General features: G+C 39.4%; 1 protein-coding gene across 6 annotated transcripts in view; it reads right to left on the bottom strand.

The window, feature by feature from the left end:
* Positions 1–19,669, bottom strand: part of MMD (monocyte to macrophage differentiation associated) — an 85,841-nt gene that overhangs the window by 55,572 nt on the left and 10,600 nt on the right. For 4 of the 6 annotated variants that reach the window (XM_035301149.3, XM_078374139.1, XM_054256252.2 and 1 more), the window contains 4 exons: positions 19,478–19,638; positions 15,694–15,768; positions 12,604–12,705; positions 10,668–10,737 (listed from right to left, as the gene is read on the bottom strand). In XM_035301149.3, coding sequence (XP_035157040.1) covers positions 10,668–10,737; positions 12,604–12,705; positions 15,694–15,768; positions 19,478–19,638 — 408 coding nt within the window. Of the gene's footprint in view, positions 1–2,154; positions 4,080–10,667; positions 10,738–12,603; positions 12,706–15,693; positions 15,769–19,477; positions 19,639–19,669 lie in introns of those variants that run through there. The other 2 variants (XM_017972633.4, XM_002748403.6) reach the window with 1 other exon arrangement.

The raw sequence follows: 19,669 nt of genomic DNA, 5'->3' as shown, positions 1-19,669 counted from the left end.
GCCAGGGTGATTGGTCAATGGCACAAGGGAGGTGGGTGGCACCTGCTTGGAATAAGCAACTATTTGCCAGGTAGGAAAGGGGCTGGAGTAAGGGCATTTCAGGCCAAGGAACAGCAGGTACAAACACACAGCTGCAAAAGCACCATGAGGGCATGTGTGTTGTGGGGGAGGCTGCAAAAATCACTAGCGGGGCTGATGTCAAGTGGGGTTCAGCTGGGGAGAGGGCCGATCAGGCGGAGTCAGCATGTGAAGAGTCCATGCTGAAGCATCTGGCGTGAATCTTATAGGGTAATAGTCAGTGGAAGTTTTGGAGCATCGAGACACATGCTCAGATTTTATTTTAGGAAGATAATGCTGGTACAGTGTGGAGGATGAGCTCATTTGAGGGGTGTAAGCGGTGGCAGGGATACAAATGAGGAGGTGGCTGCTGTAGTCTGATGACTGCTAAGTAGGTCTTTTTAGGACCTTGCAGTGCGAAGAGAGGTGAGGAACTAGATCAGGAAGCTGTGAGAAAGGTAGGATGACAGTTCTGGCTGACCTGTTGGATCTGGGGGTTGCAAGAAATCAAGGATGGATGAATGAACAGATGGCTGTGGCCATGCCATTAACTAAGTTAGGAAATTTCAGAAAATAGGTTTGGTGGTAGGATGAGGAAAGATAATGAAATCAGTTTGGGATGGCTTGAGTCAGTATGTCTGGGAGCATTTAGGCAACTGATTAGAGAGAGGTCTAGTCCTTAGAAAATAGTTTAAGGGCCGGAAACAGTGGCTCATGCCTGTAACCCCAGCACTTTGAGAGGCTGAGACGGGCGGATCATGAGGTCAAAAGATCGAAACCATCCTGGCCAACAAACCCCATCTCTACTAAAAAATACAAAAACTAGCTGGGTGTGGTGGCATGTGCCTGTAGTCCCAGCTGCTCGGGAGGCTGAGGCAGAATTGCTTGAACCCAGGAGGCAAAGGTTGCAGTGTGCTGAGATCGTGCCATTGCACTCCAGCCTGGCAACAGAGCAAGACTCCATCTCAAAAAAAAAAAAAGAAAATAGTTTAACTCAGGAGAAACTGACCAAGAAGGTGACAGCACAATAGTGGGGACACTCTAGAAATGGATGAGGACACCTCGGTGACCTAGAGGACAGAACTCTTGGGAATAATAATGCTTGAAGACATTCAATGCTCAAAACTAGTTTTGATGGAGAGTTGTCTGAGGGCTTATTGAGGTTCTAAACCACGTGAAGAGAGTTTTCTTTCTGTGTCCATGCCTGATGAATTTTCAGTTCAAGTTTTTTCATTTGTTTTTGCTGACTCTGGAAATGCAGTGGTATACAGTGATTGGGAGGCTTCGGAATCAGATAGAGCTGGCTGCTGTTCCAGCTCCCTGATTTAGGATGAAGCAGTTAAACTTCTCTGGCCCTGGTTTCCAGCACTATAGAAGAGATAGAATGACATCTGACACTCAGAGAGTTGTTAGGTTTATAATCTGATATTTGTCTGGTTGGTAATATAAAAGCCTGTAACCTCAGTCCTAGAGATTAAATATGCTAAACCAAAAAGCTTCTCTCGGTAAAGACACATCATCTATAAAGCTTGAAATCATTAGTTCCTGACTAGTATATTTTAAACTGAAAATGTCTGTTGATTAACGTTTGAGCTGGCTCTGGCAATTCAATTATCAAAAAGTAGACTAGAAAGTTCTAAGTGACAAGGCATATTTGTTTTTCTTTCCATTCAGAGTTTTTTTTTTTTTTTTTTTTAAAGGACTAGTGTACAGGTCAGGTGCAGTGGCTCACTCCTGCAATCCCAGCACTTTGGGAGGCAAAGGTGGGTGGATCATGAGGTCAAGAGATTGAGACCATCCTGGCCAACATGGTGAAACCCCATCTCTACTAAAAATACATAAATTAACTGGGCGTGGTGGCACACACCTGTAGTCCTACCTACTTGGGAGGCTGAGGCAGGAGACTTGCTTGAACCTGGGAGGCAGAAGTTGCAGTGAGCCAGGATTGTGCCACTGCACTCCAGCCTGGCAACACAGTGAGACTCCATCTCAAAAAAAAAAGGACTAATATAAAAATTACAGATGCTGGATGAGCTTGAACTCTTAAATATGCATTATTATTTTCACAGTTATCTAATTTAGAGACAGTGGAACAAATCCAAGTAACAGCTTTATTGTAGTCTACAGCACAATTTTTACACATATATTAGTGGTTTTGACAGTGTTACTTTTGAGGAGACTTTAAATGAATCCACAAAAGGTTAATATATTAAAAATGAAATATACACAGTGACAACAAGCATCCAGATGTTCAGAATCATGCAGATAGGAGTGGTCTGGTTGGTGCCATCACTGGGTCCCTTGCCCAGTTAATTACAGCAAATGCCACTTCTGTTTCTCATTCCCATATAATTCATCAGAATCAGACAGTTCTAAACATACACAAAATAAACCTCTTTTAAAGCCACATCAGTAAAAAATTTCAATTAATAAGCTTATCATCAAACCAAAAATTCCACTGATCAAGCCCATTACTAGGAAACAGGCAGTATCAGCACCTGATCTAAAGGCAAGGCTATTTCATTTATTAAAACACCAACAAGAGAGATTAATCAACAAAGCAACTATTAATAATATGTTAATCTTAATATAAGACACTAAGAAAAAAGTAAAAATTATACATAAATATCACTCCACTGAGCCAGGATATAACTCATGGACCAGAGATACATGAGTTTCAACCTGTCAAACAAGGCTTTAAATATTTTTCTAGGGAAAAAAAAACCACACACACACACACACACACACACACACACACACACTATATTGGAAGATGCAAAGGAAAGGTAGAAATGTGAATTTATGCGTCTAGTTCCACAATTTAAAATAAATATCAAACTGACAATATAAAGCTAAGTGATGATGACTTAACCATTGGGCACCAAACAGGGAATACAACTGCTCACTGTAATACATAATGCTCTTCAGGAGTTTCAGCAGATGGCCATCCCAATACATACGAAATACAGACAAAATACTCATCCAATGTTGACAGAGACCCTGAAGAGAATGTGGCAAAGGCATAAAGTTGGATCTTTTGAAAAAGTTAATGATATCAAAATACTTTTCCATCACTGGTAAACCAAGCTAGGTCAAGTATATGTCCCAAAGCAGCACTGAATTCAGAGTAAGAGGTTGGCAAAAAGTTTGGAAAACTGTAGTTTTAAAAATTGGCAATTTCTTCATGCTTAATAAAACTATCAGAAGAGGTATAATGTTTGTTTGTTTGTGGAATGTTGACTGCTTGCTGCAAAAATTCACAACATGCATGAGGACCCGCAGAGATGCATTTCAATGAAAGTTTTTTAAAAAATTTACAAAAAACTAAAGTTTCTATTTAAAAAAGAACCATGTTATGCCAAGATGAAACATTGTAAAGAGTAGTGTAAGTTCTGTTCATGATTCTTTACCTAGTGAATGGGAAAGTGATAGAAACAATTTTCTTCTTAAAAAGGAAGCTTTGTTATTGCACTGACTTTTATAACCTGACATAGTAATTTAGAAAAATCATGTAGTAAAATCTGTAAAACTAAAATATAAAATTCTGGTTTGTAAACATCAGTTGGCCAAGTCTATTCAGAGTCCTTTATGATAGTGGAATGGAATGGATAATTAATACACTACCTTATTTATTTGCTGTGAGGGGGAAAATTCCAGAACACAGCCATTATACTTTCACAGTAAGTATATTCAAAAGATATAAAGAAAGTCAGTGCAGTCATCTAATTTTTTTTTCTTTCCCTGTGCAATGTTCAGCTCTCACCCCACTGTCAAGTGCCATAATTGAAATAATACTGGTTTGGAGACCTAGTACAGATTGGTCATAAATGCCGCATAAAGTCCGTAGGACTTCGGTAAAGGTATTTCCAAATGGCGTAGTAATGCACTGCAGCTGCCGTGGCCACAAACAGGTGCCAGATGGCATGAGCAAATGGAATGATGCCATCACTCTTGAAGAACACAACTCCCAAGCAATAAATTAAACCCCCATAGGCAAGTTCCTGAAGTCCATCGGTGTTGTTCTGTCAAAAGGGAAAAAGAAAATAAAAATGGTTTGATGTTACTCTGCTGTGACAAGCTACAGATAAGCTAATTCCCCACTAAGGCTCTTGATTTTCTAAGACAATGAAGAAGCTGTGTGAACACAATCCTGATCTGTAAACATGAACCAAACATTTAAAAAGTCATTGACCTGGATTGCCCTTTGGACTGACAGTCTTGAGTTTAGCAAGCAATCACATTACAGGTCCCCAGTGAAAAAGCAGAACATTCTGCCCATTTACAGCATATCTAAACAAACTGCAATCATAGCCAGACACGGAAGTTCATTTTAATAAAGTGCAATCCTTCGTTCTCATCTTCCCCTTTAAATGCTTTCTTCCCTACTAAGGCAGACCTAAGCCACTCCATTTATAATTTACATCTCAGCCAGGGTTTTCACTTCCCTTTGTCCTTCTCAAACACTGTTCTACACTGATTGCTTCTTTGAGACTTCCCCTGCTTATGTGATCTTATAGATTCCTTAAGGCTCGCACATGAAAATCATAACTAGAAGTGACCTCTGAGATCATAGATCACATAGTACAAGATATTTCCCAACCTTCTAGATGCCTCCAGGTCTTTTTGCCTTTGAGCCTGGGCATTGCTTAGTTTAAAAATAACTGAACATTCTTGTGTGTCTTAGAGCAGAAGGAAGAATTTTTTAGGCTGTTCTTGGTTTTCAAAGACCAAGGCCCTTATACGAGATTAAAATGGCTTATATGAATGAGGGGAGAGAATAGAGGCAATGCCTAGAAGCTGATGAAGAAGCAAGTCAGTGCCCTGGATTTCTGAGGACTAGGAATAGAAAGGAGAAGGTTCTGCAGCGTGAGGGGAAACCTAAGGCAGATCATGGCAGGGCCTTGGAAGGGGACAGGTATGTGGCTGTCACAGAGACCTGGGCACTGGGTAGCAGCCCAGTGAGCCTTGGATTAGGTCTCCATGGCCAAATCCAGCAAGAGTAAAGGGAAGCTCTAACTCAAGTACCTACTTAGAATGGGTCCCAAGGGCCTCAGTTAAAAGCAAGGCAACAACAGACCATCATGAGCTAATGACCAGGTTTGAGGATCTAGAGTCAGCTGTGTGCATCAGTCCTTTTTCAAAGTTCATAGAAGCCCCCATGTTTTGTGTGAGATCAAAAGATGGAGAAGGAGCCAATCCAAATGGACTTACATCAGATTTCTCCCTAACCTTGGGAAGAAAGGACTTCAGCCAGATTTATTTTTATTTAAAAAGTAAAAACAAAGACAAAACACAACACGTGATTAATTCCTCAAGGTTATACAGCAATGAATACATATTATACAAAATTACTGTGTGCGTATTAGGAGCCCTTTTCTAGGATAGGGGTAAGGCTGTCAACTGATTCACAAAGGGGTGCAAGACTCCCAAATGGTAAGAGTCACTCATCTAAAACAACCCCCTTATTACAGAGGTGAGGAGACTAAGGCCAGAGCAGTGAAATGGCCTGAACAAAATCACATGGGTTGTCACTGTTCCAAAATATCCCTATTTTTTTCTTTCTGCCAAAACAAGCAAGAGACCAAACCAAGTACACAGGTTGGTTTTGACATACATTCTGTTCACAGGCATTCTTAAGATACCACACTGAACTCACCTTTCAAAGACCTAGAACATAGTTAATTTTGTATCAAAATAATTTTTTTCATTATCACTATTATTATGGTAACTAGTTCCAGGCACTGTTTGAAGCACTTCATATATTTATTCATTTAATCTTCAGAACAACTCTAAATTAGGTACTATTATCCCCATTTAACAGATCAGAAAACTTTATCCAGTCTGAAAATCTGCCTTTTCATTGGAGTGTTCAGTCCACTGTCATGTAATTGTTATTATATAGGAGACACATAATTACTGGTATGGTTGTATTTAGGCCTCTCATCTTGCTTTATGTATTCTATTTGCTTTCACCTAATCTTTATTTCCTTTTTCCAATTTTCCCACTTGCTTTTAGATTAAATTGAGTAACTTTGGGATTTCATTTTATCTTTTCTCTTGATTACTTAACTATAATATTTATTTTGCTTTTGTTGGTGGTGGTTATTCTATGGATTACAGTATGCATCCTTAACTCATCACAATATACCTTTATTACTATACCCCTACACAAAGTTAAGACCCTTAAAACAGTGTGCTTCCATTTCTCCACCCCATCTATTGTTACCACGTGCTTTACTTCTACAAGTTAGAAATCCCTATGTTATCTTTTGAAGGAATTAAGACATGTAAAGCAGCCATATGTTTACATAGAAATTCATCATTTCTAGCAATCCTGGTTATTTATTTATTTATTTATTTATTTATTGACAGAGTCTTGGTCTGTTGCCCAGGCTGGAGTGCAGTGGCATCATCTCTGCTCACTGAAACCTCCACCTCCCATGTTCAAGTGATTCTCTTGCCTCAGTCTCCCGAGTAGCTGGGATTACAGGCTCATGCCACCACCCCCGGCTAATTTTTGTATTTTTAGTAGGGATGGGGTTTCACCATATTGGCCAGGTTGGTCTTGAACTCCTGACCTCAAATGATCTGCCTGTCTCAGCCTCCCTGGTTTATTTTTGACATTAATGTTCTAAACTGAGCTAACCTGAGCTAACATCAACTTGAAGTTGATAGGATTTTTTTTTTTCTTTCAGCATTTTAATGATTGACTGACTGACTGAGATGGAGTCTCACACTGTTGCCCAGGCTGGACTATAGTGGCCTGATCTCAGCTCACTGCAACCTCAACCTCCTAGGTTCAAGCAATTCTCTAGGCAAAAAAAAAACCTCTCAAGTAAATAGGATTACAGGAGCTCCACCACCATGTCCAGCTAATTTTTGTACTTTTAGTAGAGATGGGGTTTCACCATATTGGCCAGGCTGGTCTTGAACTCCTGACCTCATGTGATCCACCCGCCTCAGCCTCCCAAAGTGCTGGGATTACACGCATGAGCCACCGCGCTGGCCCCTTTTGGCATTTTAAATGTGGCATTACATTGTATTCCTGCTCCCATGAATTCTGATACAACGTCAGTGGTCATCATCTCTCCTTGCTTGTTTTTCTCTCTATGGCTGATTTTAAGGTCTTTTCTTTGCCTTTGTTTTTTAGTAATTTGACTTCAATGTGTCTTAGTGTAGTGTTCTTTGTGTTTATCCTGCTCTGGCCTCCTTGTGCTTTGCAGAGCTTCAGATTGATATTTTTCATCATTTTGGAAAAGTTGTAACTATTATTTCTTAAAAAAAAAAAAAATCCCAAAACAGAAAACTGCCCCAATCTCTATGTCTTCTTTTGTTCATTTTAAAATCACTCTTCTCTTCATGCTTCAGTTGGTATCATTTCTACCGGCTTCGGGTTCACTGACCTTTGCTTCTGTAATATCCAGTCCGTTATTAAATCACTCCAATAATCTTTTTTTCTCAAGACATCACAGTTTTCAGATCTAGAATTTCCATGTGGATTCTTCTTTACAGTCTCCCTGTATTTTCTGAGATTCCTCTTCTATTTTAAACTCCCTGTGTAGGAATCTCAACACCTCTCCCGTCTTTTGATCTGTGTCTATTGATCTGTTTTCCCTTAGGTATACGTCACGTTCCAGTTTCTTGCCTATCTGGTAACGTTCATTTATTTTATATTTATTATTTATTTTTATTACATTATTATATATTTATTTCTGATAATATTACTATTTACTTATAGTAATATTTACTCATGCTAAGTTGTTACAGTAAAGATTCTGTTGTATTCCTTTAGAAATTGTTGAGTTTTGCTCTGTTAGGTGGCTTATTTACTAGAGGATCAATTTTATCCCTTCAAGGCTGGTTTGGGCCTTTTTATGGCAGTTCTAGAGTAGCCTTCTCTCTAGGGCTAGAGTAGCTCTACTCCTAAGCTGTAGCTTTGGCAGGATCAGATGAATTCCTGGGATGTCCAGCACCATCTCTGAACTCTGGCTGGTTGGAATTCCAGTGTCTCCCAGCACTGGGCACTGTCTGGAATTTCTATTTATCTTCCAGCCTTCTAAGAGTTATTTGCAGCTGGAGCTTGCAGAGTTTTGCTCTGTACAAATTCAGCTAGATATCTGGGCAGACTGCAGGAAACTGCCTTTTAGATTTCTGAAGCATCTTCTCTGCATCTGCAGTTTGTGGAGCTGCTCCCTCCTCTTGTACAAACTGCAGTCATGTCAGTAGCCTGAAGTGTAATTTCTGTTTCTTCCACCCAGACTGCTGTTTTCTGGTTTCTACCTCTTGTTGCTGTTTGGAAACTGTCTCCAAGGAAACAACTAGGGTGAATTCAAAGCTCATTATCTTGGTTTCTCTTCCCTCAAGAATCACAGTCCTGTACTGTTTGTGTTTAAAGCCGAAAAACATTGCTTTCATTCTTTTTCCAGTTTTCCAGTTCTTTATGGCAGAAGGGTAAGTCTGATACCCATGATTCTGGCCAGAACCAAAGATTTGCATCTTCATTCATTCTGTTACTTTGTTAGTGACTTATGAGGTCTGATCAGGACTCTGTCTAGCTCTCCAGCTTTATTACAAGACTTGTGCTACCTGCATACCTGCCCCCATCATGCATATGTACATAACTCAAGCTGGTACATGTATTTTATGTCACAACCAATGAGCTATTTTCATTTCTCCAAAGATGCTGGTGCTTTCCCCTCTCTGGGCTTCCTTCATGCTGTATTCTCTATCTGTAACATTTGCCTCACCCCTACCATCTCTTGGCTCCTACATGTTTTTCCAAGTCATCTTAAATATCTTCCTCTGGTACTTCTGTCAAACTCCCACAGCAGCCTTAACTTTTCCCAATCAAATACTTTATAAAATTTCGTGATACCTTTTTCTTTAATAGAAACTATATTTGCCTGCTTGACTCTAAGTTCTATGAAGGGAGAGGGGGGTCGTCCTGCTTGATTATCATAAACAGTAGCCACCTGCAGTTATACCACTTATAGAAATGTCAATGAAAAAATCAGGCTAGTAAAATTACTGGATAAACCTGCTCTTACGATACCCAGAGGGAATTTCTTGAAATTCTACTCTAATAATTAGGCTGCATAGACCTTGCTTATATTGCTTTGGGTGTCCTGAAATGCCCTCTAACTACATGGCCTTCAAGGCTGGCTTTCTCATTTCTGTCACTTAACTCCTCCTCCTTACCATTCCCTGTTCCTTTTACCATCTATATGTATTCTGGGTGCTAGGTAATTATTAAAGCCATCATAAACCTCATATCTCAAAGAAATGTATTTTGTTATATTCTTGTAAGACATATTCCCTGAAAAAACAGAACCAGATTTGAAACTCTTAAACCTTTTATAGGTGTTTTTGCGACCAGGAAAAAAAAAAACAAAAACTATCACAGAATTATGTTTTACAACCAGGCGCAATGGCTTATGCCTATAATCCCAGCACTTTGGGAGGCGGAGGCAGGTGGATCACCTAAACTCAGGAGTTCAAGACCAGCCTGGCCAACATGGTGAAACACTGTCTCTACTAAAAATACAAAAAAATCAGCCAAGCATTGCAGTGCACACCTGTAATAACAGCTACTTAGGAGGCTGAGGTGGGAGAATAACTTGAACCCAGAAGGCAGAGGTTGCAGTGAGCCAAGATTGCATCACTGCATTCCAGCCTGGGCGACACAGTGAGACTCTGTCTCAAAAAAAAAAAAAAAAAGGTTCTTACAGTGTGCCTAAAATCATAAGAACAGTTCTTCTGACCACTGTAGGTTCAGAAGAGTTCAAACTAAACCCATTGGGACCTACTTAGTTAATATAGTGCCTAGTCACAAAAAATGTAGAGCCTAAGATACTGGAATACATAAGCTAAAGGCTTGGTAACCAGGTGGATGAAACCATGAAGTTGTAAAAATATATTTTTGTTTCAAAAAGACAGATACACATAGACTTCTCAACAGTAATTCAATTTGAAAGGGAATTCAAAATATTTATATGCAACTGCCTACCACAGGTAATGTTATACCTTACTCATAAAAATCCCCAAAAGATAATTTTCAAGCAAAGTGAAAGGAAAAAAAAAAGTGCTTGCCTTAGAAAACAGAACCAACAAAAATGACTTAAAAGCAAAGGAAAGAAAAAGTAAGATTAAAAGGATTTGAAAAATTTCTCTCTGAACCTACTCTGGTTCTGATTCAGGAAAGTACCATAAAGACAGAAACATACCTAAATTTATAGCTTTCCCAAACTGTACATGGTACCTAGTGCAAGCTGACGAGTTGCTGGCACACTTCATTATTTTTATTATTTTTCTGAGACAGGATCTTGCTCTGTTGCTCAGGCTGTAGTGCAGTGGCATGAACATGGCTCACCACAGCCTCAACCTCCTGGGCTCAACAATCCTCCTGCCTCAGCCTCCCATGTAGCTGGGACCACAGGTACATGCCACCATGTCCAGCTAAACACTTGTTCATAAGATTTTTTTTTTTTTTCTTTTGAGTCTCTACTTAATGGACATAACTTTGGAAAGAAAAGCTAAATATCATATCTATAATCATATTACATTCCAGCAGTTTAAAAGAAAATAACTAAAATTTTGAAGCCATGTCTTACCATTGATGTCACCACCAAGGCTGGAGAGAATCCCATTGTGAGATAGAAAAAGAGCTCAACCACCTTATACCTGCAGGAACAGAAATGCAGTTAATTTAACTTAAACATTTCTATTACACCTAACAATTTACATACCAGTCTTTCCTTTTCTTTTTTGAGAAAGAAATATAAACTCTAAACTATTCAAATAAAATGTTATTTCTCGTAGGCAACCACTAGGCCTCTAACTAAAACACGGTAGTTGAGTAACAAGGAACTAGCATTTCTTTCAGGGTTGAAAAGGCATCAAATCCCACATGCCACCTAGAAAATGCTTTCTGCCAAAAGTAGTTATCTTTCAATCCACTCCACCTTGTAAAATATTTCCTCTTCTGATCCTAGAGTGTTTGCTTTCATTAGCATTCCAATCCAGAGCTATAAGTGAACTTCTGAAGACGAGTGGAGATGTAGCCTGGAGCCTAGTTTACCAGCAAAAAGAACAGCAGCCCTAAGGAAAGGACATGTAATTTTGTTTGTCTCTTTAGTTTGCACCTGCACAAACTGTAATTATTAAGGCTCATCACATAGACTACAAATAAATCTAAAAACCCCATGAAACACATTGTATTGAAATTCAAATTACATTTCAGCCTTATCAAAGCAGACTGTAAGCTCCTCAAAGGCAGGAACCAAGATTTCATTATGTTTTGATCTGTAAATCCTAGAATAGTACCTGACACAATTTAGGTACTCCCTAATGTCTGCCAAACTGAATGGCCAAGGGTGACTCATACCTCATTCATCATGTTTTATGCTCAAAGCCTACCATGAACTAATCATATGGGGGAAGAATGGGTTTATGGGTTTTGTTTACACCAGAAGGCTGGGAAAAGGAGAAAAGATAGCTGCCTTTCTTGACTTCCTATTTTATCCAAGGATATAAATAAGAGATTTGAATCTAAGAAGCAAACTGTTCCCTTGGACTTGTATATACTATAATATATAACATTACTCAGCATTGCTCATTATGGTCAAAAAGGTATTTAAGTGAATTTCAGAGCCAAAAAAGAGGTTAGTCAAAACTACCATTTTCTCCTTCTGAAAGGGAAAAACCATTCAGTACTTTCTAATAAACATGAATTATGTTCAATTCTGAGAGCCATTCTGCCAACCACAATAGAAAAAGAATTTAATGAACTGTAAATAAACCCAATGACAAAGATTTCACAGTTGTGCATTTCTCAAATTCAAACATACAGACAGGGTAATGAAAAGAGCAATGGAATCAGAACTGATACGATTGGTCCTAATTTCGAAATGAGTCACTAATTTGATGCATATCCTAAATGTTCATGAAGCAGGAATTGGGGACCTTGAAGGTCTCCTCTAGAGCAAAGATGCAAAATTTCAATAAGCTTTTGTTTTTATATTGCTCAATACTTAGGACTATCAGCTATGAATAATTGGCTAAAAAGCTATACCCCAGGGCTAGGATATTAAGAGTTCCAATGTCCTTCACAACATATTTTTTCTCATTCTTTTTGGAATACCGTCTAGGCCCTTCTTTAGGTAAGTACTGTGTGGGGCACTTAATACCTATTCTCTCCAATCTTCATGGACACCTTGAAAAGTTGCGTTTTTCTCACATGATGATTGAATCATAGAGGATAAGGCCAGTCTGCCTCATGATAAAGAAATGAAGTCTGATGGACTCCAGAGGGGCTGGTCACAATGTCCCCTCAACTGTATCATACCACCTGTACCACTCTTTGTTTTCCCACAGCAATCTTTCCACTAATAATGAATACCTAATGGTTTTGAAGATTTATTAAAAATAACATTCTATTTAGGTATTTCTACTATTTGGAAGTATAAATAAAAACAAATTGGATTGCAATGCAGGTAACATTTAGGCAGTTGATTTTAAAACTATCAAATATAAATTATTTTCTCTTACTTTTCATGGTAGAGAAATACATAAATGGTTCCTCCAGCTGCCATGAGCCAGATAAACCAACGCATATGAGATGCCAGGGGTCCAAGTTCACGAAGATTTAACCTAAAAATGTAAAGATGACACCAAAGAACAGAAGTGATAATTGAAGGGAATTCACAGAACCTGTGTCATTGAAAACTGAGAAAGTCTTAGGGTAAGAACAGGAAGAAAAGGCACTCAACACACCAATGAGGCATTTGGGCAATTTAGGTAAAATTAAGGAACTCAAAGACAAATTTGTCTGTCGACCTTTAAGACTCAGAATTAGGCCAGGTACAGTGGCTAATGTCTGTAATCCCAGTACTTTGGAGTGCCAAGGTGGACGGATCACTTGAGATCAAGAGTTCGAGACCAGCCTGGCCAACATGCTGAAACCCTGTATCTACTAAAATTACAAAAATTAGCCGGGCGTGGTGGCAGGCGCCTGTAACCCAAGTTACTTGGGAGACTGAGGCAGGAGAATTGCTTGAGCCAGAAGGCAGAGATTCCTATGAGCTGAGATCACACCACTGGACTCCAGCCTGGGCAACAGAGCTAGACTCTCCCCCCCGCAAAAAAAAAAAAAGACAGAATTAGTTTTCAACATGGTTTAAAAATAGGACCAGCTAAAAGCAGAAAAGTAGAAGGGAGTCCCAGCACTCTTGTGATGCTTGACTTTCCCTATTAGGTAGAATGAGGTCAAGACTGCTTGCCCTTTAATTTCTGACCATGTATTTGCGAGTAGGTTGCTTACAAAGCTTAACGAGAACCTGGAACAAAATCCTGAACCAGGATCACATACCCACAGTGGACACCTAATACACAAACCAAGTGTCTCCATATCAATCTCTCTGCCAAGAGAGAACATGAGAAGAATTATTCCTAACATATATTATGGAAGACATTTTGCTAGAATTTAACCATGAACTGTTGTGAGGTCTAAATTTTAAAATACTGCAAATCCATTTGTACTAATTTCATATTAAGAATACATGAGAAGTTCAGGAACAGTGGCTCACACCTGTAATTCCAGCACTTTGGGAGGCTGAGGCAGGCAGATCACTTGAGGTCAGGAGTTCAAGTCCAGCCTGGCCAACATGGTGAAACCCAGTCTCTACTAAAAATACAAAAATTAGCCAGGCGTGGTGGTGGGCACCTGCAATTCCAGCTACTCAGGAGGCTGAAGCAGGAGAATCGCTTGAACACAGGAGGTAGAGTTGCAGTGAGCTGACATTTTGCCACTACATTCCAGCCTAGGGGTGACAGAGCAAGATTCTGTCCCAAAAAGAAAAGAAAAAAAAAAAAGGATAAATGAGGCCAGGTATAGTAGTTCATGCCTATAATCCCAGCACTTTAGAAGGCTGAGCTGGGTAGATCACCTGAGGTCAGGAGTTGGAGACCAACCTGACCAACATGGTGAAACCCCGTCTCTACTAAAAAACCAAAAAAAATTAGGTGGGCATGGTGGCACGTGCCTGTTATCCCAGCTACTTCGGAGGCTGAGGCAGGAGAATCTCTTGAACCCAGGAGGCAGAGGTTGCAGTAAGCTGAGATCTCGCTATTGAACTCCAGTCCAGCTTGGACAATAAGAGCAAAACTGCATCTCAAAAAATAAAAAAATAAAATAAAAAGAATAAAAGAAAAAATAAATGTTGTCCTGAGTATCTCTAACTACAAAATTCACATTTCCAAATGGGAAAAGTACAGCCTACATATCTAAAACTACATGTAAAGAAATTGCCTACTATGATATTTAACTCCTTACCTCACATTTAAATTCTTTTTATTCATTTACTCGTTTTAAATTGGAGAATTTAAAATAAGTAAAGTAAGGAATCCTGTTTGCACCCTGTAGGTTCCTACCGAGATAAGCATTGTTCTGGGCACTTATTATCCATTCACAAAAGCCTTTCGGTGTGCTTCCTCCAACATGAAGCAGACCTATAATTTAGTCAGATGCTGGGCAAAGATAGCACTTACTTTTTACCCCTTCAGATAATCAGGTTTCTTTTGAATGATTAATGCTGCATTAGCCAGCATCTAGAGGCATACTGTTTCTAATGACCACAGTAGATGATAGCAAAATATAAACTTCTGAGTGTTTAAAACTGGCTTATGTCTTGTAGAGGAAAGCTAATGTTTCTTTAATTAAGAATTTCAAAGCAACAAAAGATTATATTTGATCAGCACCAAAAAGGCAGAAAGATCAAAGGCACTGAACAGAATATTAGGCATTTTAAATAAATAACTCATGTGGCTGTTTCTCTTACTCAACAAAAGAAATGACAGACACACTCGCTACATAGTAGCTACTGCACTTGAGGTGAATTGAAGACAAATGGCATCAATTTCAAAAATAGGTGGGGCGGGGTGGCTCATGCCTGTACTCCCAGCACTTTGGGAGGCTGAGGCGGGTGGATCACAAGGTCAGGAGTTTGAGACCAGCCTGACCAACATGGTGAAATCCCATCTCTACTAAAAATACAAAAAATTAGCTGGGCGTGGTGGCAGGCACCTGTAATCTCAGCTACTTGGCAGACTGAGACAGGAGGATCGCTTGAACCTGGGAGGCAGAGGTTGCAGTGAGTCAAGATTGCGCCACTGTAACTCCAATGTGAGTGACAGAGTGAGACTGTCTCAAAAAAATAATAATAAAATAAATAAATAAATAAGCTTGCTTTCCTCATACATATTTATAGCATTTCCACTTGAACAATTCAATTTTCTAGTGTTCTGAACAATACCAGAGGTATATGGAAACAATATGGAGAGCAAAGTTTACAGATTTCAAGAGTGGGCAAGCTATCTACACACCAGTTCACAGCACATCTTCTTGAACAATCCAATGACCCGATCTTATAGACAGCAGCAATATTCTCCCCTTCAAATATGTATTCTGACCCAAGTAAATCAAATGGGAAAAAAAAATGCATGCATGTATATGTTCAAGAGGAGGGGAGGTGGTATATGTATGAGGGCTGAGGGTGGGGACAAGAGGAAGGGAGGAAAGAAGGACTGAGGAATACTAATCATAAAATCACTACCTTCAAAAATAGGAAGACTGTATCTTACCATGGAGCGTAAGAAGCAGCAATGAAGAAATAGATAACCATTCTATCACACATGTGAAAACAATGCTCCACTGTCCTAGTGAGGGGGAAAAAGAAGTTAAATAAATTTTTCGGAAAATGATCAGAGAGGAAGTATGGGTTATCACTCCACTATGTTGCAATTTCCATTCTTGTTCTAGTTCTCATGGCCTTTATACTTGGTCTTCCAAGATCACACAGCTTTTTGCTGTTGTTAATGTTATGAAACCATGAGTAAAAGCTTTGTATTATTTTTTAAGTTGCACATACAACAGATACTCTCAGTCTCACAGCGAATATGAGACATAGGGACAGAGCCCCATGATATGAAGTCTGAAGTGGTTAAAGCAAACAAACAAAATCTGTCTTTTCTGATGTTTTCCATTTCTTCTAGATCCCATCTAAAATGAAGTTCCTGGAGGGCAGACCACCCCATGACTCCTATCGGTGCAGGGCAAAGTCCTGATGCTCAGTAAACACTCTCTGAGCTGAAATCACACTCTTTGTGTCTTTTTAGAAGGTATTTAAAGTTTTTACTTTGAATATCCTACTGTGGACAGTAAGTAGTAATAAAAGAAATTCAGAGACTAACTTAGGAAAAGCAATAACAAAAACAGAAACAAAAGGGACATTTACTGTAAAAGCATGGCCACCTGTATTTCTAAGCAAGTTCCTCCTTCGAAAACCGAAAAGTCAGGAGTATATGTATAAAGAGTTTGGTTCACTGAGGTCTATTCATAAAATGGATTAGACAGAATCTGCTCTTTACTGAGGTAATTTAAAAGTACAAATTCATAGTATCATCTTGAATCTATTTTCAGTGTCCAAGCAGGTATAATTTGAGGGAACACTAGTATTAGACTTTGCCTCCCTCTACACATAACATTGACCAAAGCAAACTAATAAGGACTTGTGTGAATAAGTGATAAAATGTTTCCCATAAAGGCTGGGCGTGGTGGCTCATGCTGATAATTGCAGCACTTTGGGAGGCTGAGGCAGGTGGATCATTTGAGGTCAGAAATTTGAGACCAGCCTAGCCAACATGGTGAAATGCTGTCCCTACTAAAAATACAAAAAGTAGCCAGGTGTGGTGGCGCATGCCTGTAGTTCCAGCTACTCAGGTGACTAAGGCACAAGAATCACTTGAGCCCAGGAGGCGGGGGTTGGCAGTGAGCTGGATCGTACCACTGCACTCCAGTTTGGGCAACAGAGTGAAAGTCTGTCTCAAAAAAAATAAAAAAGAAAAGAAAAGGCCGGGCAGTGGCTCAAGCCTGTAATCCCAGCACTTTGGGAGGCCCAGGTGGGTAGATCACGAGGTCAAGAGATCGAGACCATCCTGGTCAACATGGTGAAACCCCGTCTCTACTAAAAATACAAAAAATTAGCTGGGCATGGTGGCGCATGCCTGTAATCCCAGCTACTCAGGAGGCTGAGGCAGGAGAATTGCCTGAATGCAGGAGGCGGAGGTTGCAGTAAGCCGAGATCGCACCATTGCACTCCAGCCTGGGTAACAAGGGCGAAACTCCATCTCAAAAAAAAAAAAAGAAAAAGAAAATGTACCCCATAAATATATGCACCTACTATGTACCCACAAAAATTTAAAAAAGTTTTAAAAACATGAGAAATACATTTGTGAGGAAGAATGGATTTCAGTCTACTAGTCATCAGAAGCCATAGCTTACCCATAGATGATACTTTACGTTACAGGTCTAAAGAAGCAAACACTAGATCAAAGCTTTTCAAAGTTTTCCCCATCACCTGGGGAGCTTACAAAATATAGTGATGCATTCCAGTTCAAAAGATTCTGAAGGGTTTGGAGGTGAGATAGAGGGTGGAGGAATGGGAAGAATACATTTTTAAAACTCCTTGGATGACTGTGATTCCTAGCAAGGTTTTGGGCCTTTCTAATTCTGCTTTCTAGATTGTTATATGCTGTTAGAGTAGGTAGACAGACCTGGATTCTCATCCAAGAGCTGCCACTGACCTCTCTCTCACTTTCCTCATAGGTAAAATGGAAATAAGATATTTCTCATGGAGTATGTGTGAACATTAAATGAGATCATGTAGGCCATGTATCTAGCATAGTATCTAGCACCTAGCATATAATAAATGCTAATTCCCTTCTCCCTTTTACTTAAATTAAGGCTTTTTAAATATTTAAAAATTTAAATGAAGAACAAAAATCTACACGCGGCTTATGATTGTGCTATTCAAAGTTCAAGAGAATCTAGTTTCTATTACACCTCTGGCAGGGAGACCCAGAATACTGAAAGAGGTACCTACAACTTTTTATTGATCCAGAATCTAGACATTGAAGCCAAGTTGCTGAGACAACCACAAGCACTAAATTGTGCCAAGAAGATAATAAAGTACTCTGCTTTTAAACTGGCCTCTGGGCACTGCGACAGTGTGTCCTGAGGAGCCAGGACAGTTACTTTTGTGGTTCTCTTGTGAGTGTGTCCCAGAGCACCCTTGTGATTCAATGCTGTGTTTTTAAGCCCAGAAAACTGTTACCTTACAGGAAAGCGTAGCAGACTGCCAACTATATGCAATATTGTAAAAGATATGGTGAAAAAAACTAGGACTTGGAATCAGAGGTCTTGGGATACTCAGATTTTGCTGGCTTCACTGACTCAGACAAGTCAGACTACTTCTCTGAGCCTCAGTACCCCTAAATAAAAATTAAGTGATTTAAATTAGAGGATTTCTAAAGATCCTCCAAGATCTAAAACTCTAGGATTCTACATGTAAGGAAACCAGTAATCATCTCATAAATCTCAAATCCTGCTTATAAATGTGGCGTATCTTTTAAATATTATATGGACTAGTTTGAGTTTTTTTTGGACATTCTTTAAAACCAAAAGGCATATTCCAGTATTTCTTTAAATTATTCATAGTCCACTCTGAATCTTCCTTTTCTGAAAAGAAGTTTTGCCCTTCAGAGTTATGCAGAATCCATTTCACAAGCAACATATTCCCACCTAAATGATGTGCTGCTCCAAAATCAATCCTTCACTCAGAGGAGGAAAGCTTTAATGTTCATCTCCTTGGCAGGCCAAGAGCTATCGTATTGCTTGGAAAGTGCTTGACGGCTATTAATAGCAAAATATGTGAATTTTATTTGAATAATATACACAAGACTTAATTCTGAAAGCTAAACTTTGCAAAATGCTAAACCCAAACTATAAGTATGCCTCTATACTTCACACAGTCCTTTGGTTTTTTGTAATTTTCAAGTTATTTTCAAGTACCTTATCTCATTCCCATATCACAGTGACCATGTGATTCAGGTATTATTATTCTCATTTTAGTGATACAGATACTGAGGCTCCACAAGGTCAAGTGACTTACCCAATATTAAAGAGCAGGGCTGGGTCTCAAAGCCTGCCTGCTGACTCCAAGCTCAGTGTGTTCTTTCACTACCCCACACTGCTGCTCTCATGCTCTCATCATATCCTTAGTGTGCTTGATAGTAATGGAAAATAGCTATTTTAAGGTTTTTAAGTGGTAAGTCCTAGGGAATCAGTGAGGTTTTTTGGGGAGTTACTGAGCACAGGCCTATCTTTTTAGATACATACTGGGGAGGAGTCCTCAAACTTCATCCAGTGGAAAGAACATGTCGTGAATAATGGGAGAGTATTCTAGTCTACAAGGTAGAAAATGTCTACCCTTTGCCCCACTTGACTAAAGCATGCCAGCGTGGGAGGCTACCAAACATATTGAGTCAACTATTTGGATCTGTTGAAACAGCATGCCAACCACTGTACCTTAAGTGGCTCTTTTTCCATGATACAATGTGAAATACTGTAGAAACGATGAAGAGGGCACAGAGTCCCATCCCATAAATCCATGCTGTTATCTTTTCCCAGCAGTCATCAGACAGCCGATGGAGGAGGGCACTGCCCACAATGGCCGGAACAATGAGGAACTGAGGGAACAGTAAAGAGTAATGAATGGAA

The sequence above is a fragment of the Callithrix jacchus genome, chromosome 5 (genome assembly GCF_049354715.1).
Source record: "Callithrix jacchus isolate 240 chromosome 5, calJac240_pri, whole genome shotgun sequence".
Taxonomy (NCBI): domain Eukaryota; kingdom Metazoa; phylum Chordata; class Mammalia; order Primates; family Cebidae; genus Callithrix; species Callithrix jacchus.
This window is presented reverse-complemented; position numbering and strand designations above follow the sequence as displayed.